Genomic DNA, 22678 nt, shown 5'->3' on the forward strand with positions numbered 1-22678 from the left:
TTTTCCATAATGACAAGCCGACACAGGCGTTTCTGGCCTAAGGCAATTCTGTGCAGCTCTGGTAGTCGTGTACCTGTAGTTGACGCTCCATTGAGTTGATCTTCTTAAAAGTCTCCGTCATGATCTTACAGACCAGATCATACTCCTCTGTGTGCTCCTCACGGTACTGGTAGTTGACAAGAGACTGAAGGGCGTCCACCAGGCTTAAATGTTTTATCACACATGATACTATAACCTCCTCCATGATATCTGGCCTGATCACCTCCCTTAAAAAGGTTGCATGTAAAAACATTATTTTATTAAATTGGACAAAAAAGGAATTACGTCATACACTTAATGCACGACTCCTTACTTGATGCTGGGGCGGAACTGTGGTCGAGCCCTTCCAGACACCTCACGTAGCCTCCCCATAATGCCTGGAGGCAGGCGTATACGTGGTAAGTCAAAGTACATCCCTGGCATGAGGCCTGGGGGTGGGATGAGCACATCAGAAGGATAGGTGAACTCCCTGTCCTCATCAATGGTGAGTGGCAAAGGTGAAGGGCTCGGAGTAAGGGCAGGCGAGATTGCACCATTTGCTTCCACCTGCCACTGACACCTGTAAGAAAAAAACAAAAGCTGTCACCAATCTGCCAGACTGCTTTTTTTCAACCTTTGTTCCCTTTTCCTTATATGTGTGGAGTAAAATATCTACCTGATAGATTACATGACATTTTGGAATAGTTAGTGGAACTTTTTTCATTTGCTGTGTCACCTTTGCAGCAGCTTTGAACAGAGCAAATCATTGCAGGCTTCCTCCTCTCTTGTCACCTCTGGCCCGTTATAGAGAATGCGGAGCATTGAGCAGGCCAGCACTGACAGACCCAGTGCAAGGTCTGCCAGGAAAGGGAGCCCCCCAGAGACATCTTCAGATGACTCCTGAAAACATAAAACCAACGGCATCTTGAGGGGATCATGATTCAAACGGATAGCATCATAAAGCAATGGAAGTTATTTTTGCTTGGGACGCGACAATGTGCCCACATTTTACCTGAGCTCTGACAGTGCAGGAGAAACCCCACATAGCTTTGTCAGGGGTGTTGTGTTCACGTCCACTTCTCATCTCGAAGGAAAATGTCACTGTGTCACCCTCAACCTATAAGAGGACATAGAATAATATATATACAGTACATCTTCAGGACTATTTCATCAAGACATGTTTTTGCTGTAGCTGAGTGCAAGTTATTTTACCTTGACAAGATCTTTGGGCCAACCTGTCCCCAGGACACTGCGGCTGCCGTACCCCAACGTATTTCCCCCATATTCTGTTACTTTGCGACTGTTGGTGTTGGGACCAGCATAGATAACCAACTGAAACATTAAGGAAAACATTAAGTGTGAAATCTCATCCAACAACAAGACATTTTGCTTTTCTTGAGAGGTCCTGCACACAGTGCAAATAATTTTTCTAAAGAATGAAGTTTTACTGTGGCTACCAGAACATTCTGAGAGTAGGTACCTTGTCATAATCATATTGTGAAGAGCAGCGAGAATCAAATCGGAGATAGAGACAGCGGGCTCCTGGGATGTGTACAGTCTCCTTGAACTTATAGTTGTCACGCACTGGATGCACAGTTTCCACTGTCTTACCAGCAGCCCATGGGGCAGGGATTTTCAGTCCTGTCAAGAAGCCTGACTCTTCGCGTTCATCAAGAATTCTAAAACCAGGTATAAGAATACAGATCAAATCACAACTAATTTTGCAAATCCCCTGCTGTATTCATCAGAAAAACTGTCTTCAACATTTAAAAGTATGCAGTATGCTGCTGCTTGTTAGATTCATCATGGAGATTCAGAAAACCTACTTGTCCTCAGCAGCACATGCCTTAGCCCCCTGCCCTAGAGAACCACCCATAGGTGGAGACTCCTCAGTGAAAAGGGGAGATTGTGTCTTTAGTAAAAGGGCAGTCTGAAAAAAGAAAACACACACATAACTGATGACTTCTTTTCAGACTCAGGATTTGTGTTTAGTGCAATGAATCCTTAGATTGAGCAGTACTCCAACCTGGCTGGTGTAGAGGACTAGCTGGACTAACTGAGGCATGAGGGCATCAGCCAGAGTGAGGGTCTGCAGGTTGGGGTGCATCAAAGAGGTGAGCAGCACCGGCAGCAAGTGCCCAAGCATGGTAGCCTTGGTTACCTGTTCCAGACCTTTCAACCTGAAGATAGCAAGAAGGGTTGGCAAAGGTAGAGAGAAGTAGCAGATATTTCCCCTCTGCAGTCATTCACACATTGATTCTTTCTCCCTGGGTCACAACGGCTTCATCAGTAACTCTTAAAAATGGAAATGTACTGTACAACATTGACTAAAAGTAGCGTTGATGATGGCAAAACTTCTTCAAGGCTAAAAAGAAAGTCCAGTTGCCTTTAACTAATACTGTACAATATCCCATGACCTGAATGAGAACCATCACACAGATGCATTTGCCAAGGCCACCGTACAAAGACATAGTAAAATAGTCACCTGGTTTCTCTGTCAGCAATGTCACTGTTGATGAGAGCTATGGTCACCTGCTGCAGAGTCTCCAGCACCTCATCACAACCTACAAGGATCTTGGTTGCTAAGGACAGGATGCTGTTTTGCAGCTCCTAGGGAACATACATAGAAAACACTTTCGCAACAGTGTTTCCAACATTTTCATTTTCCTTTATGTAACTGTTAACATTCATGTTCTGTGTTCCTTTTGCAGTTGTTCCCTCGACAGACTGACTCCAGGTAGACAAACATAGGGTATTTAAAGGGGATGTTTACCTGTACCTTCATTGTTTCCCCTTGTAGGGAGCTGTCACTGTCGTCACTATCATCTGGACGGATTAGAATGGTGTTACTAAGAAGGTGGTTCTGAACAGCCATGAGGTAGCGCAGACTAGGTGAGACCACCTACAGAAAATGAAAACCATCTCAAGTTGGCATTAGTGCTATCTCACTGAATAAGTTCTTTGACAGCACAGATGGCATTTAAACCCGTCAAACTGATATGCATACTGGCACAGTGGAGAGCAGCTTCTGGAAGTCATCCCTGGCGACAGTCTGACATTTGGTAATAAGGAGGCAGGATTCCCGGACTACAGTCTTCAGAATACAATGCAGCAGCTCGTCACTCAGTCTGTATGTGTAAAACAGCATGATTTCAGTTTCTATAATTACATTCCAAGGCCTAAATTAAGGTACTAAGTATGACGTGAAATTGTAGCATGCCTTTGTACTCACCTGTAGTGGTCATCCTCTTCACTCCCAAACCTGTTCTTCTGCAGTTGGTCTGCCAAGTTGGTAAGGATGACATCACGAAGTTGGGACAGACCGCTGTTCCTCTCGCCTGAGAATCAAATATAAACATGCCATCATGTACATGAGACATATTTACGACAAAATACACCAGAAGTTATGTTGATCAGCTTTCAAAGCTCACCTTCTGTTAAAACCAGCTTTAGCAATTTGTTGAGTTCAGCCTCCCCTTGATACAGTGTATTCAGGCCTGTGCTGCATTGACAGAGGAAAACAAAACTTCACATTAAAGTCAGTATGGTAACTGATTATATGATAATTATATTATTTTCAATAATTATATTGATAAGTGGTTATATCGTATTTAAATACAGTGCTTTAAAGACTTAAACCTACCTAATGGCCAGACACACTTCTCTCTGGATCTCTGCCCCGATCTGATCCACTGGAGCCATAAGCAGCTGCCAGAGGAGCAGACCTGAGCGACGCACACTCTCCCTGTTCTGCTCTGACTGAGGATTGAAAAACCTAAACACCACCTGGGGAAAATGGGTAAGAAACATTTTGATGGTCGTTTCATATTCTGCTTCTGATTTTGTTTTCTTTACTGTAGTTTCATTTATCGTAAAATTGTGTTCTGCTGAGAGAAGCCAAAGCACCTGTATTTCATCGCATTTTGATTTACATGCGTATGACACACTAAATAACTCACCAGCAATGTCTGAAACTTACCTGAAAAACAACTAAGATGCAGCGGATGATGCAGGTATCTCCATTGACCATGGCCTTCTCCATTATGTCACAGATGCTGCTGAAGTGCCGGGCCTCAATGGGATGTTGCTTACCCAACAGGGCACCAAGGGGCAAGCTGTTGCTGCTGGCTGCTAGCAGGTTAAGCTGGTGGATACACATAGCACCTACGTGATGAAGTAGCTGGTTGATCACTTCACCAGTGGCTACAGTCTCTTCTGTGGATGAACATGGTTTGCAGATGTTAAAATTTGACTTTATTTCATACAAACATAGTCTTTTTGCTTTTTTTTTTTTGCTTTAACACGTTCCTTACCTTTGGGTTCTTTGATAACATGGCTGACACCAAGCCTATGGCACACATGATGAAAGGCTTGGTTTCCAGGATTGCACCACTGATCCATGTAATCACTGGAGCAGGTCCAGATCAAATTGTTCAGTGCATCATAACAGGCTCCTATAAACCCACAGATCTCAGTATTCAATGCCAATTACATGGATAAAGCACTGTGACTACCATCTGTAAGTTATAACAGCAGAATGTGACAATAGACTGTGGCTTACCGAGTCCTGACACCTGGGCTCCTCTGCCTAGAGAACTACCAGGTGCATCAATGAGGTCTGCGCGGCTGCTGAACTGACCATCAACCAAGTTAAAGACCAAGCTGGAAGCTAATACTGAGCAAAAACAAATCTTTAGTGAATAATCAAACTACTGGCAATATATTGATTGTATATGGTTTGTGAATATTCTGTGTGTTCAAATGTTACATTATCAAATGTGTGAGATTGGAACAGTCATCATCAAATTCCTTAGTTATTACATTAATCAGTCACTATGGAATATTTTGATTAAAATGGTTACAAGCCTGAATAAAAAGTTTTTTACAACTGCATAAATTCAATCGCGTAATGGTGTATACATCATGTTTGAAAAGAAAAAAATGTGTGTAAAACGTTTAATGTGCATGTAAGAATACGGGGTGTTGAGACACCATGGCGAGCATGTTATTGTGCATGTTATTGGTGTGTGCCCTTACTTTTGAGAGAGGACAGACTGCTGGTACCGCCAAAGAGGGAGCGTGTAGCAGAGCTCCCAGACACACCAGGAGGTGAGACTAGCATGACCAGATAGGTTCCACACACATACATGGGGGCCTTTCTCAGAGTCTTCAGGGGGAGTCCACAACTAGTGTTGACAGCTACAGAAGAGTTCAAAACGTGTGTTACCACACAGTATTTAAAAAATAACGTCATAACAATATGATCTGCAGCAATTGCACAATAAAGAGTATCTGATATTGAGTGTCCTAAATGTTTTGTTGTGGTATTACCAGACTGTTCCTCTTTGACGGTGTTGGTAATGGCGGAGCCTGTGAGCGCAGCCAAAGTGGCAGAATGGGAAGCCCGGAAGCGTGACATTCGACTCAAGAGAAGCTCATTCAAGCACTTGGAGGACTCGCCTTCCTTGCGAGTAAGGATCACCCTCTCCTGCAAGATGTCTGCAATGCACAGTCCTGTTTGGATCTGCACAAGGGAGATGGATGAGAGGGACATCAAAAAGAGAACCCTAGATATGAAAAACATGCATACTGTTGAATCTTCATTGGACAGTATGTAGTACCCACCGATAGGTGAAAGACATCCATGAAGACAGAATGGCCTTTTTGTGTCTTTTCATTGAGACTAGCTGGGGTCCAAATCCAGTACAGGTAAGTTCCATCTGAGCAGAGGTGCAGCGTGGTCATGCTGCTGCCTACTGGGAAGTGGTGGGCTGGCATGGGCACAATCTGGCACACCTGAAAATGGTACAGTGAACTTTACCTTGGATAATGGCTATGGTTCATTGTAAGTTCACTCTAATTTGTAATGTCTGCATTTGCCTGAAATGCAACATGAGACTCTATGACAAACCGTGCAATATTTTGTAATATCAATATCAAAGTCACTGAATGTCATCAAATGCATGGGTGTAATGCAAGTATACCTGGAGAGTGAAGGGGTCAATGACCTGGCACAGCTGATGAGGCTTGGCATCAAAGGAGGCAGGACGGTGAAGGAGGCGACCACTGCTGAACACCACCCACCCAGGCTCCAAATCTTCATTCCGACAGTACACAAAACCCCTACAGACCAAAATGCAATCATTTCTTCATACAATGTTTTACATGCAAGATCCATTTTAAAATGTTGTGCTAGAAACATTTCATGTAGGAATGACACAGTCATAATTGTCTCCCAATACCCTCAAATATGATGTCTGGGTAACATTTTTCAGACATAATAGAGTAAATGAAGATTGGACTGAAGATAGAGAACTCTAGGTATAACATCACCAAATTTACAGGCCTCAGTGTAACCCACTTAAATTTTGCAAGCACTTCTACAAGTGAAATAAATTACCCTGACCCTTTGCATTCTAAACACATATTGTGGAAGGAAAGTCCTCTGCTTGCAAATTGAGCAATTTGCTAGCACAGCATGGATTTAGAGTGTAGAGCACACAACACGCCTTTTGTCATTTAGAAAAATCAACCTTGTCATGACAGCTATAGGGGGCTGTGACTGTACACTGTATATTATGTGTACAAAAATAACAGCCCTAGGGTGGTCTTAGGCGGGGGGGTAGGTGATAGTATGGGATATTTTTAGTGTTCCACTGTGTCATTCTGTCTTGCTCTTCTCTGATTGTTGCAGATAAAGGCCGTCTGTCAGGCAGGCGAGCAGAAGGGGCGTCATATTACCTTAGTGTCCCATGTAAACCAGAGCCAAGCTTGCCGAGTCCTCTCCCAGAGGAGTTGGTGGTATACAGATAGAGCCCGTCTGTGGCCAGGCAGCGGCCCAGGTCTGTGTCTGCAGGAGATAAAGACCAAAAATAAGTCAATACTAATGTAATGACAGACAGCCTGGATAAGTTGGGTGAAAGGTAGGGAGTGTCAACACAGCAGATAAAACCAGGTATGACAATCTGGATATTAACCAAAGCAGGATCATCTGTTGTGTTGCTTGGTTTATTTGATTTGAGGATTGTGATTACACCACAGATCTGGGCCAATTGACCGATTCAATGCATGGGAATATTGATCTAGTGTCAGACTGGCATTAAAGTGAAATATACAGACTTGCTTCATAACAGCATCCCTCTCAGATACTTTATGCCAATACAGAATGTCATGATCAGCTTCCGTCATTCTTCAAGGTCAGCTGATCGATAGAGTGAGACATCACCCTCCCACGCTCTGCTTTATCCCGAAACCTCATCCTGGTCAATTTCACCATAACATCCCTATATCTAATGTAGACCGCATGGTGAGGCCAAATGAGTCTGTAAGGTCTAAGCAATGTAAGGTCTTCCTATTGTTGTTTTGTTTAGAATTAAAAAAAAAATTAAGAATTGAAGTGAAATATTCAAACAATAAGTCATCTAATGATCAATAAATAGACTAACAAGAGTATCACAAGAACTTAAAGGATAAGACAACAAACAGAATTTTCAGAAAACTAGCTTTGTATACATTACATGAAAGAATTGCACCGATAAGAACCAGTAACTGTAGCCACAGCAATTGAGTTCAACCAGTGAGTTCAATCAACACCTCTTTAACACAATCCACAGAAATTGAACATTATCAGCTTCACAAAAGTACAACGTACACTGAGGGTGCTGTACTGGATTTAATGGACTTTGGGTCCAATGTGTGTCGAATAAAGAAGCCACTGAGTGTATTGTCTCATATAATACAATTAGTGATAAAGTGCACAGTTTCTCAGTACCCAAAGCTAAATGAAAGCTTATCACAAAATAATTCAATTCAAAGGGGGTTTACCTTTATTTTCAGGTCCTCCTGCAGAACTGTCAGGTGTGGGCAGCATGTCCTCGAAACCCCAGGACACACTGTGTTTGCCCCCCAAGAGGCAGGATGGAGAGCCCGGGCCTCCTTCCAACACCAAAAGTCTGAGGCAGCAGAAATGCAGGATGGTCAAACACATCGATAAAATTAATCACAAGTTGGCTTTTGGAAAAACCCGAGGTAACAAACTAACCTGTATAGTACATCAGACACAGGGAGCTGACCCAGATCGGTTTGTTTCTGCAGTAGGTGAACTGTGTGGATGAAAGTCTTCAAAGATCCCCTTAAATATCAACCAAAAACAAACCCAAATCACAGATGTGTACAGACAAACTGTTGATTATGTATATAGAGCATTTGTATTTTCATAAAGTAAGCATTTTGGGTGAGTGAAACTTAATATGTAGGGGGTTGTGTTGGTGATGTGAGGAATATTCGGTCGGGATTATATCTTGTTATACTGCAGGCAAGATTTAAAACATTGTCAATAAAATCTCCTTCGAAATATACTTAAATAATGAGAAGACCTAAGAAGAATGTAATTCTTTGTATTCAGACAGCAGCGTTTTGCATGTTGTCTATTAATGTGACAATAATACATGCAGAGTGGTGGCATGAAGAGACAGTCACAGAAATGTTATCGGGCCCTAGGCTGACTGTCAGGTTGACTTTTTACAAAAATCTAACTCTCTGCGCTCTTCAAACATGAAACTGACGCGTACAATTGTCAGGAGAATTATGGAATGACGGCCTTGTCTGAATGAGGCTATAGTGAATCTAGTAACTCAGCCAGTCGACAGTGGATGCGCAAAGCAAATAGCTCTTTAATTCGCTCCCACCCTCTGTGAAAAGGCAACAGAGCTGGATGATTCCCTACAACAAAGAACAGCCTCTACAGAGGTGGAAACAAAGAATGGAGAGTTCTGGTTTTTACAAGTCAAGATCAGTCGTCACCAGCAGAAGCCAGTATTCAGGAACTAATGCCGAAAATATGGACAGTCAGTTCCCCTCAAGACAGAAATATATATACCTGTTTACAATAGATTTTTAACTTAAACGCTATTTTAATTACTTCTTTCACTTTTGCTATGTTCACATGTAAGCAAAGGACAAGGCAAATACCAGATATACTGTATGTCAATACAACAGGCAGGATAATGTCGGTTACTGTAATCATCATCTAACATAACCTCCTATACTTTGCCTATCTTCTGATTTACAGCATATTGCAGGCAAAACCTAACTGCTGGTGATAATTTATTAAAACTTCCAGCAGCTATGAAACTCAGTATTTGTCCAGAAAATGTCTGAATTCACCTTCTTGTGCCTCAATCGATAGCGAGCAATTGGAATGGATAGCTGTGCACTGTCAAGACATTTACTAAATTGCAATGAACTAAAATGCTCCGCACCTGTCGGCATTCTATTTTACCTAAATGTACGGCACTGCGTTGTGTATGTGTTGCATGACGAAACTGAAGAAACCTTGCAGAAATATAATGGTGGAAGAGGAAAGAGAGAGAATGTGACAGAAAAAAAAACCCTGAGCATTTGTGTCTGCTAGGTGTATGGCTTTACCTGGCACAGGCAAGTGCCACAAGTGCAGCAGCAGCATTCTCTCTTTGTCTATGTGTGTGCAGGATCTGTGTCTGAGCGTGCCCCTGTGTTTGGCCTGACTGCTGGGCACCATCTTCCAGCCAGGAACAGAGCAGCCCCTCCAGGCCATTGAGGCAGTCAGCAGGCTCTTTGCTGAGGCTGAGTGGTTGGCAGTCCCGCAGGCAGGCTAGCAGTACCTCTGCTGTAACACCACAGAGCGCTGGGTCACTGCGAGTCTGTGACTGCAAAAGGGGGAAGACCAGCAGCAGACCAACACGGGAGGTGAAGGGCGCCTGCTCAGGTTGCTGGAGCAGACCTTGTCTTTTGAGTAAGGCCAAGGTCTCCTCATCAGCCCCTCCGGTCCCTTCTCGTTCCTGCTGCTCCTCCAAAGCTAGCTGCCGCTGCGCCCCCCATAAGCCACGTAGAGCATTGAGACGGTACTCCAGCAGGCGTGCATATGCGTTGCTCTGATTCCCGCAAACAGCACGAAGACGCTCGGCGAGCTCAACTGGGTTCTTTGTTTCAAATGTAAGGATCTGGTATAAAAGACAGGGAGGAAGAGGAGTTTAAAAATACATGGATACATCAACAGCAGTCATAAGTGTCATCATTCATCTACTGCTTTTAGCAAAGAGATCCCTTACAGAATACAGGCAGTGATTACAACATCCTATGGTTCAATCATGGGTCTGGTCTCTCTATATACAAATGTAGTTATATCAAAAAGCATTTACACTAAGAAAATATGAGCTAAATCAAATATCGAAACTGAGCCCAGCAGTGGAGACTTTGAATAAAGTAAGAGAGGTGTTCAAAGTTCATCCGAGATTAATTTCACTGAATATTTGACGTCAATTCTCACTTCTGGAACAGCAGAACTTTTTCCGACAGGTACGCTTAACCAGCCAATCCCTTTGCACATAAGCGTCTCAGTACAGGCTAATAGGCAGTCAGTATTTGAAGTGATGCTATATTTTTACATGCATTTTATTTATTGGTACTGCTTTTATTATGACAACAGTCTAATTATGAGTAATTTTATATATCCTTGAATTTGCAGTTGCCTATGAAACGATGACCATAGATAGTGAGGAACATTTGGGCTAGCTTATCAGAAGAGAAACAATGTGCTTCATCTGCACTTAGGCAGCATTTCACATATTGATTACACTATGCAACCCATGAACTATGGTCTAGAAAAAAATCCATTATACCATTTACCAGACACAATCTGTATTGATTCAATTTTAGAGATGCTCCTAATGTTACAGTAACACTACTGAACTGGATGCAGGGCCTTCTCCACCTTGCTCTGCAAAACACTGCTGCAAGTGGTTAAAAATAGTCGGTATCAGAACACCTACAGAAACATCCCTGAATCACTCTTAAAGCTAACGGACAGAAGACCAATATTGGAAAACTGGGAATCCCAACACACGAATGATGCAAGAATATCTCTAAGCACAGAGAAATCTCCTCTAAGATTACGTGGCAAGACTCTTTCCATATTTGTCATTTCCAAAAACACATTTTAAAGGTGTCAACCTTAAAATGTCTCATCTACATATAATAAATATTATAATTTCCATTCAGTTTATGACCTTGCCACCCTTCATACTTTGACAAAAGTTTTAAAAGTTGCTGAGTTTTACGAGTTTGTCCTTTCTAACATCTGTTCCTGATTCTGCAATTTTTTTCTTAAAGACACGGTTAACTGGGCTAAAAACTAGGCTAATGTGACTATTATGTTGTACATATTATTGGCCCTAAATCCATGTCAAGGCTGGAAGTTGATCTGATCACACGTCAGTTTAAGATCACTACTGTCTGGCTTATTTTAGGTCCCGTGATTGGAATTGTTGCAATAAGCACTTAAATGGAGACTCTGGCTTAAATCCATATAATAGCCCATGCATACTATCAATATAAGCAAGATCGCCCAGTGACATTTTGTGTTTTTCCACAATAGAACAGTGCAGCTGTCAGTGCAGTTATCATCCCTTTGTAAGCACTTACACAAAGTGTTTCATATTGATTTTTAAACTTAAAGAAGAATTTAAAGCTCATTTTGTCACTTTGTGTGTACTGCTGAGCTTGTCATTAACAAAAACAACAACATGCCCCATGCCAGAAATATTGGATGCTCAAAATGAAACCTGGCCATTCACATTAAGTGATTTACCAGTGGGTACTTTTCAGTATGGATGGTAGAGCATGAACGAACATCTACAGCATATCACTGATGACGACCATATACACATATGTGTGTTATGTGTAGGCATGAGTATATACACTTTAATTTTGACAGACACTTAGGTCAACAATTTCCATATATAATCGTCCTGAAATATCTTGTGACAAAGCAGCCCCTATTCCCACGAGGTTCACAGAAAAGAGGCTTTGCTGTAGTACTATAATGAAGTGTATTTGCCCAGCCTCCAGCACCACACTGGACATTATAAAAATGAAGTCAAGCAAATAGAGCCTCAACCAATTACAGCCTGCCCACTGTCTGAGACGCCATAAAGAACCAGAGGTCATGTCGCCTCTCACATTCTACAGCTATGGGCTTATAGCCGGATGGAGATCTTTTTAAAAGCTCCATGATCAAATCTAAATAAATGTTATTATAAAACATGTACATGTGGATATGAAATGTCAAACTAAGGGGATATTCACTGATATTTATCTTCCATGTATTCAGTGGAAAAACCTTGCAAGTGAGTAGTCAAATGTAGTTTGCCACAATCTGGGAACTTCCCTTGGCATTTTAGACAAAACAGGTTTAAACCGCGATAAGAAGTGGAAATCATGCCAGCTGAAAGGCTTGGTGATACAATTACAGTAACTCAATGAACAGCATTTGCCTATCCTGACACATCAATCATCTGATGTAACATTGCTGATATGGCACGTCTGCTTCATGATGTCTGTCTAATATAAAACCACGTGTCACATCATCAGCAGTGATGTTTCTATAGAATACATTGCCCAACACTTTTTCATTGAAGAGATAAGAATGCTTTATGTGTTATAATTAATGATGAAAGTATTTAAGGTGCTGGTTGTAGGGGAAAGATGCAGTAGAGGCAATACTACTTAAGTTGAAACTGTGCAACATGACACCTAGGGTTCAGAGACATGATGCAGTATCTACCACCTGATCATTTGAATACAACATTGGCTGAAACAAATTGGCATAGTTCATTAAAAGCTTACGTGGACATGATGGAAACCTTTGTGACCAATTGAACATACACACTTACATAACTCCCTGCTGCACGTGTGTTTACTTTACAGCCGGTTTGGTTTTAGATTATCGAGGATTGGTGATTGTCCTAAAACTGCTGGTAGTGGTAGGCATATACACAGAAACCGTACACACTATATGAACCATGGCTGACTAGCTGTGATGTGTGGGTCTTCCATGTACCTCCTGCTCGGTGTCCCCCTGCTCCGACACTCCAATCTCACTGGGCAGCTCAGCGAGATCTGTCACCCGAATGAGGCCGTCGTGAAGGAAAATGGTCTCCTCCTTCACTGAGAGCCATTGGGAAGAATCCACAGCCCCGGAGCCCATCGCTCTCACCTCCGACAGTGATGCCAAAAGGGTCGCACATTAAAAATTCAGTGACAGAGAATGACAGAAACGCCCTAGCTAGCCTGCTAGTGAGCTACAATAACATCACCAACGCGGCCGTAACGCTCTTATCTAACGGTGATGCGTGCCCGGGTTGTGTGCAGTGCCTGGGCTGGAGGCTTACCGACTACAGCGGGCGTTGGGCAGTCGGACACGGATCCCTTTTACAGCACACCGGGTCTCATGTCGTGCTAACAGCGGCTAGCTTGTCTCGCTGTTGTTAGCTAGAAAGCAGCTAACGCGAGCTAACTCACGGAACGATCTCGTTACAGAGCAGAGTGGGCGTGACACTCGTACTAAAGCCGTCCGTGCGCTGCCGTTTTTAAATGTCTGCCTTTCCACGATGAAGACTGTATCGAGGCGTCTGTCACTGTAAAAAGTGGGTGGGCGCAGCTCCGCAAACGGCCCGGCCGCTGTACCGCTTGGAGAAGATAATGAGAGTCTCTCAGCTGTCAGTGCGACGCCATGTTTCCAAGGCCAACTAGCTGCTCCCAGCATGCACTGCGGGCCAGATAGAAACCTGTCAAACATTCATTAGATCATTTCGCTGCTTAAACGCACAAACACACTCATAACAATTTATTTATAGGGCTGTAATCAATCGATTATCCATAATCCTGAAAATTGTTCCAAACAGGTGATTATCAATCTAGAATAAAAACGTATTGGGCAGTTTGTTATATTCAGATTCTTAGTATTGTACTATAACATATACGTACTTGTGATGATAACCAGTATGCATATGAAGTAGGTTTGAGCTATCTGGCTTGTGTAATAAAATAATAAGTAATTAAGTAACAATAATAATAATATATAGTATAATAATTAAGAAGTTATTATAAGCCCAAAAATCTAAATACACGCTGATGCATTGTCATCTCCACAAAAAGTAGATAGAAATTGTACAGGATGCAAGAGAGGCAGATGAACTCAATATGTAATTTATATTATATAATGTGTATATTTGCAATGTACAATAATATGTATATTGACTATATACAGATAAATATATAGAAATGGTGTGCCAACAACAGGAAACGAGCTAGTGAAAAAATAGTTTTATTTATTTTTCAACGAGTAAAGCGATGTTATGTGACTTACAGGTCTGAGCAAATATATTAAATATGTCTCCATGGTATATTTACAAAAACATATTCAAGGATTTGACCATTTTTGGGACACCAACCCTTGTTACCATCAAACAGGTACAGAAATTGTTGCATGCAATGTACATAACAGTCCATAATCGTAGAAGCTGAGCCATAATATCAATTCCTCTTAGGATCAACAATTCTCAGGCATCGCTTATAAAGTCGGATGGGAATTCCTCTTCTTCTGTCAATGACTGAGTTTTGCAGTTCAGCGTCTTTTTCCTCTATCCTCTTAAGAGCTTGAAGTAGGTCAGAGGCTTTAGCAAACCCTCCAGAACAGCTAGAAGAAAAATGCATAAAACTATCAATGACAGGACTCAACTTTCTAATCTGTTGCAAAAGAAAAGTGAGTTAACGCATTTAACAGAAACAGGCACAGCCGCAACCACAACTTGTCAGAGATTAATTTGTATGAGTGTATCGAACTTTAAAACCTTTTTCTGTTGCATCTTTTTCTCTCTTTTGGAATTTTAAAGCAGTACTGAGAGACGTAATCCCTCAGGAGGAAAGGAAGAATATTAGGTCTCTTGAAGCTTTCAATCTGGAGAGCCAAGCTGTAAAATCAACAAACACACATGCAGGGGTAATTTACAAACCTCTGGTACGACAATAAATTGTCAAACAAGGCAAGAGAAAAAACATCAAACAATGTAATATGTCGTGCATATTGCCCCACCATTAAAACACAAACTCAAGCTATTGGAACTTGCTTTCACTCATAAATCGAAACTTTGAACACATGTACTCAAATTGGAAAAGACCTATACTAGCTGGGTTTGCCAAATAAACTTGCACACCAATGTAGTTTAGCCACCATTGTCCATATCACAATTATGGGAGAGACCATAGATATCCAAGGAAATATAAGCTTTACAACTGTTCATTTATCAATGAAAAAACAAGCGCTCCTGTGCTTTAATTGGCCCATCAACAAGGGTACATTTTCCTTGACTTTCCAGTTGTTAGGAAGGTCGTAGCCAACATTCCACTGTAATAAAGCAGCGGGTATCCAGATCAGCCTGCAAGTTGAACTCAGAAGTGTCTCAAGAATGCAAAATGCTGTCGTTCTAGGGTGTTTGGGGTCATTACTTTAATGTTCATCTACTCCTAGATGTTTAACTACTTTGGGTGGTTGGGTTAAGTTTAAACTAGTTTAAAAGCTGCCTGAGGCTTATGCGGTTATTGGACCTGGAAAACTATATTTCAAGTAGAATGCTTGTGTGTGAGATAACAGTGTTGTGTCCATCTGCCCAGTGACTGGATGAGTACCTTTTTACAGTATATGCATTGTGGCAAAATGAAAATGAGAGGTGTATTGGGAAAAAGTTGAATTTTCTATTAATGCTTTTGATGCTGAAGGTTTGTAAGACCCAGAACTTTCACACCTTGCAGCTATACTATAAATCCATGTTTGTGAGACAGGTCCCTGGCTTATCATCATCATTCTTATTTTGAATTACTCACCCTAAATTAAATTACAATAAAATGGTTATTTGTCTTCAGTAAGTGAACTTATTCAATATCATATATGAATTTTCAAATATATTCAAAAATGAGTGTTATATATAAGTTTTATTATAGTATTTTACCTGCTGGTGCAATTGCAGTGATAGGCAGTCTTTGAGTCCATGTTGTGTAGATCATACTTCTTCACCAAAGGAGGGATTTTGTATTTACATTCATCCAAATATCTGAGGCTTCCACACAGGAGTTCATTTTCTGTAGGAAAAGGAAAAAAAACATCTCAGCTCACAAACAGACTTAAAAGCTTAACGCCCTCTTAGTCCAATTTTAATTTCAGAATACCATCACAAAGGACTTTTTCAGTTGACACAGCAGGTAAAGTGCGGGTGCAACTAATAACTTTAGTCTCGGCTCTGTTCCATTCTGTTCCATTTAGGTGTGCCAATGAGCCAGCATGCACAAATGCCAAACCCCCTGCACTGGCATATCTAAATAGAATTCAGCGCCATTCCTTGTTATTAGTCACACACCTGTGCTTGAGAAGTAAAAATGCCTGCTAAGAGAAAGCTCTTACAGAAAACTACAATCAGTGTTGAAAATTAATGTTCTGTCACACCTGTAGGGGCATTTAAACACACAGAAGATTGCTCTGGGCCTCCCTTTTTCATAAAATATTCCAACCAGATTTTATTTTCAAGGGTTATTTGAAGTTGTGGGCTCTTATCACCATCCATTGCAATGTTAAAGGCTCATGTGGTGATAGATAGTAAACTAAGATAAAAGTTTTCCATTCAATAACTCACCCTGTTGATTTTGCACCTACAGCAACTGCAGGCTTGTACTTGTCATATTACATAGCGCATTTGGTTCAGGCTTCTTTCTGCATAAAAGATTTTAACTTTGGTAGTACCTGTTATTGGCTGGCTTGAATTATTCCTTAGTACAAAAGGATTCCCATGCTTTTGAGGCTCGCCATCGTGATGAAGAGGGGCCGCTGCTTGTGTAAGGAGCGCCGTCTTTTGAGTTGATACAATCGACACCGCAGTTGTGGACGTATTCCAGAGTGTTTTCATAGTCTGTCTTCTAGGCAAATCTGTTGTCTTACTGATCCGGTGAGTCTGAGCTGTTGTCGCATTGACTGCATTTCTGATTGTTGAAGGTGCAACAGTTGCCGAGCGAGATGTTGCATGCTCTGGACAGTTTTCATGGCGTGGCTGAAAAGTGTCACCTCTCACTGACATCATTGAACCACATCGAGGACGTTGTTTTTGAAAGTCTTTACGACTTTTTGCGGTTTTCTTAACTGTTGTGACCGCTGTTGGTGCCTGTGTACTAGATGGCATGCTTTGTGTTGTGGATGCTGTTTGTAGATCAGACATTGTGGTGATCTGTGATGGATCTTGTTTTCTGCGTGTGGAATAAGCCAACTGGTTCTTTCTGGTGCCTTTGTTTTTTCCCAATCTTTCTGATATTGATCCATTGCTTTTAGAAACATTTGAGAGCGCTGTTGTCTGGTCTAAAGTTACTGACATATTCTTCTGTATAGTCCAGGCAGGCATCAATATTGAAGGCAGGGTGGTGTTTGTCATTGAGACTGAGGGCATTTGGGTGGATGTTATTGTGGATGGTTTCCTTCTTCTTTTACACCCTTTGCCCTTTGTTCTTTTGCGGAGGAAAGCGTCTCCTCTGGGTTTGTCTTTTGAGACACACCTACTTTCACCTTTAGGCAACTTCCCGCTTGGACTGACCAAGGGTTTTTCCGTAACATGTTGCCCCTTAGATGTAGACGAGTTGTGTGTGTTTTCTCCAGAGTTGCTGGTGGTGACAGAGGAGTTGTAAGGGAGGGAGTTTTTGAAGATGGCGTATGGGGCCTCCTTGGCTACCTTGCACCTGCGTAAAGCAAACAAGTTGTTAAAACCCAACCATGGAAAGAAAGAACCGCATTCAAAAGTGCTATGTATATTTTTGATGTGCAAATATTGACCACATTCCATATATAGTCATTCAATTCAAGACAGGTGAAGTTGACATTGCTCTTTCGAATATATTTCAAAACCTATAATTAGCGTATCTCCTTGCAAGATGATTACAGTGACTGGAAATGTAAGATTCTCTCTCTCACTCTCTGACAGACACACACACACACACACACACACACACACACACACACACACACACACACACACACACACACACACACACACAGACATGTCAAAATTACAAGGAACTATAAAACAGGAATTGACAAATGTTCTTCAACTGTAAGGTTAATTATTGTTATTGATGTTTATCACTGTGACAATTTACTCTGGGAAATAAGTTAATCATTGATCAGTTTGCCAGGTAGTTGTTACTTATCCAATAGGTTTGTGGAACAGAGGTATGGCACATTGCCATATGTAAGCTTTGGCAGACTGTCAGGCATGACATTACAGGACAGCCGGTTCAGTTCAATTCAATAGAGGTGTTTACTTCCCATGCAATTCTGTTTGTACAGTTTGCCACTGAGAACAAGTGTCAAGGTTTATTGAGCTGCTGAGCACGTAATGTTGGGCTCTATTTATGCAGTCAAATAATACGGAGTGAAGCTAAAAGCAAAGATATGAGTGTGTCCCTTACATTCCCCACCAGTACATTTCTGTGCATCGCCTCTGCTGTGTGAGCACAAAACAGGGAACCCGTAGGATGTTGAAGAAGCTGTAGCCCACCATGCTGGAAATAGTATCATTCACGCCGAGAAGGCACTGTTGAAACCTGGTGACAGGCACATGGGGAATAAGCAATAAGCTACAGCTTCACTGCCTGCAATGTCAAGCAAAAGTCAAAGTCAGAGCAGTGGCTTGACTTCATCTACCACATTGAACATTTTTATAAGGATGGCGAACCTTTCGAGGAATTTCAAACGATTCATATAGTAACATGTTCACTCTTGTCATCACAGGTAAATCCAGAGGGATGATTACTTGGATGAAGAACTTTATGGTATAAGTATATATTTATGGTATTTATGGTATAAGCTCCTTGTTAAATTTGGCAGTCTGACAACACTATAATGTCTTCCATAAAAAAACACCTCTCTTAGTAAGAAGCACAGACATGTACGAAAAACCACACCATCAACTCTACAGCCCCTGAGGAGCTCAATAAGTATGATAAAAATTCAGGCAGGTCTTGCAGGCGTCTCCCTGGAGGTAACGAAAACCTGACAGTCAGAGAATGTGTTGAGAAGGTGTGCGGAAAGTTCACCTTTGGTCACAGTCACAGTGTGAGACTGTGTAGAAGTTGGGGTTGAAGACTCCATATTTCACAGTGAAAGAGTGGATGATGTGCTTACAGTGGTCATGTTCACGGCAGCATTTGTCTGTGCTCTCAAACATCCCTGTGCAGAAGCAACAAACACTCAAAAACAAGAAAATCTCACATTTAAAGACATTTGATTATTTGGTGCAATGGAGAAATGTGATTTTTAATCCAGGCATGTCATTTTGATTTGTCTATCCACTGTAGACCCTGTTGTTTCTTATTACTTTAAACCTTATGTAGCTCTACATTCTCTTGCATTTTGTACTATCAGTCCTGTTTGCACATGTCCTGCTTGTGCCAGTAAAATATTCTATATCTAAAAAGAAGGACCCACCTCATTTGAACTTCCTTGCTTTCTACGCTCAAATGATGAACAGCTTTACATAACTTGATATCAAATACTTTCAATTTCTGTGAGTGCATCATCATAACAGTAGAGCACATATACAGATTATGGAAAACATAATGCATTACATCTTTTTCTTTTTACATTATTATTGCAAGAAGTCCACTTTTACTCAGGGTTTGAATGTCAATGTGCTTGTACGGGGCTTTTATTTGGCACTCATCACGCTGAGCAGTCATCAGGTTCATATTGACTTATCATGGGCCTTGTGATAGGGACCAAAGGTTCAGAGAATTCTCAATAGTGCAGGAATTGTGTTAAATATTATGCCCATGAGGTCATATACTCAGACTATATGAACTTAAAAATAAGAGAGAAATATAATATAATATAATATGAAATATAAATATTATATATTTAAAATAAAATAATAAAGTATTACACAGGACAACAGTGCTTACAAGAAGAAGGAAAAAAATAACAAGATCCTTACCTAACTGTTCGTATCCGATCGCTTTGCTCCCAGTGCCGCACCACAGCGTCCCTGGGAAGATCCAGGCGCGTTTCCTCCGGACTTTCCCCTCCGCTGTGTCTCCGGTCGGGCCGAAGTTGTCCGTATCTTCCCGCACATTCACGACGCGCATCCGTTGGCCTTCGGCAGGAGCCGTTGGGCGACGAGAATGACCCGCTATCACATTTTGCGCAGCTGCCAAAACGATCAATGATGAGGCTAAAACAACATGCTGGAGGAATCTGATTTGCATCTCAAAACGACAGGTTTGATTTCCGTTTAGGTGTGAGATTTCGTTTTGTTGAGTGCATCAGAAGTTTTTTTGATTTATATGGCATGAGTGGCTTGCGTGTACTGGCTGGGTTCCTTGTCTGTCTGTCAGCAGGCGAGCGGGCGGGCAGACGGGCATGTGCGACTCCGGGTTGCCGCTTCAACCGTTTTAAGTTGATGGGGTGATCTTCTGAATAGTGTGACGACACGGAGGCCCGGCAGAAATCTGATACTTACGTTACGCCCCTGGATGTGTGTGTGTGTGTATGTATGTGTGTGTGTGTGTGTGTGTGTGTGTGTGTGTGTGTGTGTGTGTCTGTGTCTGTGTCTGTGTGTGTGTGTGTGTGTGTGTGTGTGTGTGTGTGTGTGTGTGTGTGTGTGTGGCCGAGGGGGTTGTAGGGGGAAAAGGGGAGAGGGAAATAGATCAGAATTAGACAAAGGGAGAGATATTGAAAGAGAGAGATAGAGGAAGAGAGAGTGTGTGTATGAGGGGATGAACTGTTTGTAACTGCCAAGACACTTCAGTACTGACTTCAGTACTTTGTATTTAATATGTGTTGCAAACTATTGTTTGCATAAATAGATGTGGAAATAAAAGCTTTTTCTCAATGGACGTGGCATAAAGGGGATTAATCTGCTGGATTAAGGTGAACCACAGAGCTGTTCTGACTTGTTTATGGGAACTCCAAATTTTCCCAGAGTTTCTATTGTTGTCAGTGCACATGACTCAAGAGACTGGACGAACCAGATGATCACCATACTGACCCCAAGCTTGATCAAATGTATGTTTATTCCAATAGTTAGTAGCGATATAGACCACATGGATTAATAATAAATATTTTACTTTGGTTGTGCCATCCAAAAACTGTGCCTGGTTTGCAGTTGCAGGGAAATAAAGAAATTGATGTGGGTCGTCATTGTGATTAATTCCTGTCATTAAATGTGATTGTAACAGATTTTATGCATATTGCTGGACTTGTTGGATTTGCCATCTTAATGAGGAATTCCTTGTCTCCTATAAACATGGAGGACATTAAATTCTATTGTTATTTTGTGGCTGTAGGGGGCGCTGTGCCATCTAGGGAAACAGAATGTCTATGATCCACTTCTTCAATGCTTGTGAGGTGTTCCAACACGTATTACATGACAAAATATTACGTGTTACTCTAACAATAGCTAGTTGAGCAGTTGGAGCCACTGAAGCACAAGATCATTCTCTGAACACAAGAAGATGATTGATTGATGATTTCATACCGCGATTACGGCCAATGCGCACACATTCTTAACCTAGGTCTGATGGGTGTGTAAATATTGGAGGTGATAAATAAACGTGAATGAAACAGAACGTGTAACAGCATGGATTCGAGGCGTGGAGAGATAAAAAGGTGTCACGTTCTTGCACCTGAGCCTGGAGAGCAACAGGTTTGGCACAGCAAAAGAATGTTTCCTTCAAATACTGTATGAACAGCTGAAATAGTGACCCCCTTGGGAAAACAGAAGCTTCAGCATATAGCATCTCCAACGTTTATTGCAACAAGACAAAACACACTTGTTGTTCTCTCATGAATTGCCAGTAATTCAGATGCTTGTAGGATATCATTAAGTATTTCATCTACTTTTGCCTATTTCTATTAATGAAAATATATACTGTTCCTTCTACCTGATCTTGTTCTGCTGATTCCAAACCAAAAATAGTATATTGAAACAATGAAATCATATCGATGAGGTTGTTTTCACTTGTTTTTATTGATCTGTGTAAACTCTCTGCAAAATCTTTACATGCAAAGTTATTTGCAAACATACATATTTCCAGTGCATGCACTATCTATGTACAAATACAGAGATAAACCAGGAAACATTCCACTGAACTGGCAGAATCAAGTAGAAGACAGTTATAGCTCAGAGAGAAGCCTGTTAAAAATGAGTAAATAGCATTTTTGTTGTCATCATCCCCTGATGATTACTGTGGCTGAAGTATCACAATGTAGGAGTGTGTGTGATGCTACTTTTGAATCGCTGCCTCACGGGGGCAGAATCACTGCAGATAAAATAAGACACTGGATTATATTGAATTGTTACGTACATGAATATCTCACTGAAATAATGAGATTAATCTCGATGTTTGCTACTTATAACCTTGGATAAATTCTTTAGTTCATGTGCTCAGTTTATATCACACTTTAAATCTATCCTGTGGATGCTATCAGACCACGTTATTCAGATTACACAATTTCCATTAATCTATCTCAACAATACCAATAAGCATCCTGATAGTCATGCAGCATGTGGCATCTTGTATATAAAGTATTAACAGGAATGATATGGGGAAGAAGTGTAAACATTAATGGAATTACAATAGCGTTAATTTCTTACAAAGTATACTGTATATATCTTGAACCACAAGACATTTCATGCATAGAATTTTTTGTTTTTGTCTTTGTTTTGACATTGGACTATCTAGCAAACAGCTGTATAAATTGAGGTCATTCCACTTTGTAAGGTGTGCTTTCCTTGGACTGCTGTGATTGGTG

General features: G+C 41.3%; 2 protein-coding genes across 11 annotated transcripts in view; both read right to left on the reverse strand.

Moving 5' to 3' along the window:
- hectd4 (HECT domain E3 ubiquitin protein ligase 4) overlaps positions 1-13572 on the reverse strand; it is a 33912-nt gene extending 20340 nt beyond the window's left edge. For 4 of the 10 annotated variants that reach the window (XM_076154026.1, XM_076154025.1, XM_076154023.1 and 1 more), the window contains exons 1-26: positions 12896-13572; positions 9445-9998; positions 8060-8149; positions 7843-7970; positions 6760-6868; positions 6003-6141; positions 5644-5814; positions 5350-5542; positions 5056-5217; positions 4580-4693; positions 4332-4472; positions 3998-4233; positions 3662-3804; positions 3450-3544; positions 3251-3356; positions 3026-3146; positions 2792-2920; positions 2504-2628; positions 2045-2198; positions 1845-1948; positions 1499-1697; positions 1231-1350; positions 1031-1135; positions 755-918; positions 353-598; positions 74-266 (exon numbers count right to left, since the gene is read on the reverse strand). In XM_076154026.1, coding sequence (XP_076010141.1) covers positions 74-266; positions 353-598; positions 755-918; positions 1031-1135; positions 1231-1350; positions 1499-1697; positions 1845-1948; positions 2045-2198; positions 2504-2628; positions 2792-2920; positions 3026-3146; positions 3251-3356; positions 3450-3544; positions 3662-3804; positions 3998-4233; positions 4332-4472; positions 4580-4693; positions 5056-5217; positions 5350-5542; positions 5644-5814; positions 6003-6141; positions 6760-6868; positions 7843-7970; positions 8060-8149; positions 9445-9998; positions 12896-13042 — 4188 coding nt within the window. In that variant the 5' untranslated portion in view covers positions 13043-13572. The remainder of the gene's footprint in view (positions 1-73; positions 267-352; positions 599-754; positions 919-1030; positions 1136-1230; positions 1351-1498; positions 1698-1844; positions 1949-2044; positions 2199-2503; positions 2629-2791; positions 2921-3025; positions 3147-3250; positions 3357-3449; positions 3545-3661; positions 3805-3997; positions 4234-4331; positions 4473-4579; positions 4694-5055; positions 5218-5349; positions 5543-5643; positions 5815-6002; positions 6142-6759; positions 6869-7842; positions 7971-8059; positions 8150-9444; positions 9999-12895) is intronic. The other 6 variants (XM_076154030.1, XM_076154029.1, XM_076154027.1 and 3 more) reach the window with 3 other exon arrangements.
- A 607-nt stretch (positions 13573-14179) lies between these two features.
- Positions 14180-20327, reverse strand: LOC143003393 (uncharacterized). The gene is made up of 7 exons (XM_076154009.1): positions 19860-20327; positions 18964-19096; positions 18337-18471; positions 16628-17607; positions 15843-15972; positions 14688-14807; positions 14180-14533 (listed from the first exon to the last, which is right to left on the reverse strand). The coding sequence occupies exons 1-7, from the start codon at positions 20128-20130 to the stop codon at positions 14371-14373; spliced, it is 1932 nt and encodes a 643-aa protein (XP_076010124.1). The 5' UTR covers positions 20131-20327; the 3' UTR covers positions 14180-14370.
- Positions 20328-22678: the final 2351 nt, after the last annotated feature.

Source organism: Genypterus blacodes, unplaced genomic scaffold, assembly GCF_046128005.1.
Source record: "Genypterus blacodes isolate CSIRO-AG114 ecotype Tasmania unplaced genomic scaffold, CSIRO-AGI_Gbla_v1 ptg000061l_1, whole genome shotgun sequence".
Taxonomy (NCBI): Eukaryota; Metazoa; Chordata; class Actinopteri; order Ophidiiformes; family Ophidiidae; genus Genypterus; species Genypterus blacodes.

What these genes read in the sequence shown, in the direction of transcription:
- LOC143003393 (XM_076154009.1), bottom strand. Translation starts at nt 20,130, where the DNA reads ATGCAAATCAGATTCCTCCAGCATGTTGTTTTAGCCTCATCATTGATC. An exon ending in GATCGGATACGAACAGTTAG is followed by an intron (nt 19,097 to 19,859) that starts GTAAGGATCTTG and finishes GCTTCTGCACAG; the next exon opens with GGATGTTTGAGAGCACAGAC. An exon ending in CACTGCAATTGCACCAGCAG is followed by an intron (nt 14,808 to 15,842) that starts GTAAAATACTAT and finishes TTGATTTTACAG; the next exon opens with CTTGGCTCTCCAGATTGAAA.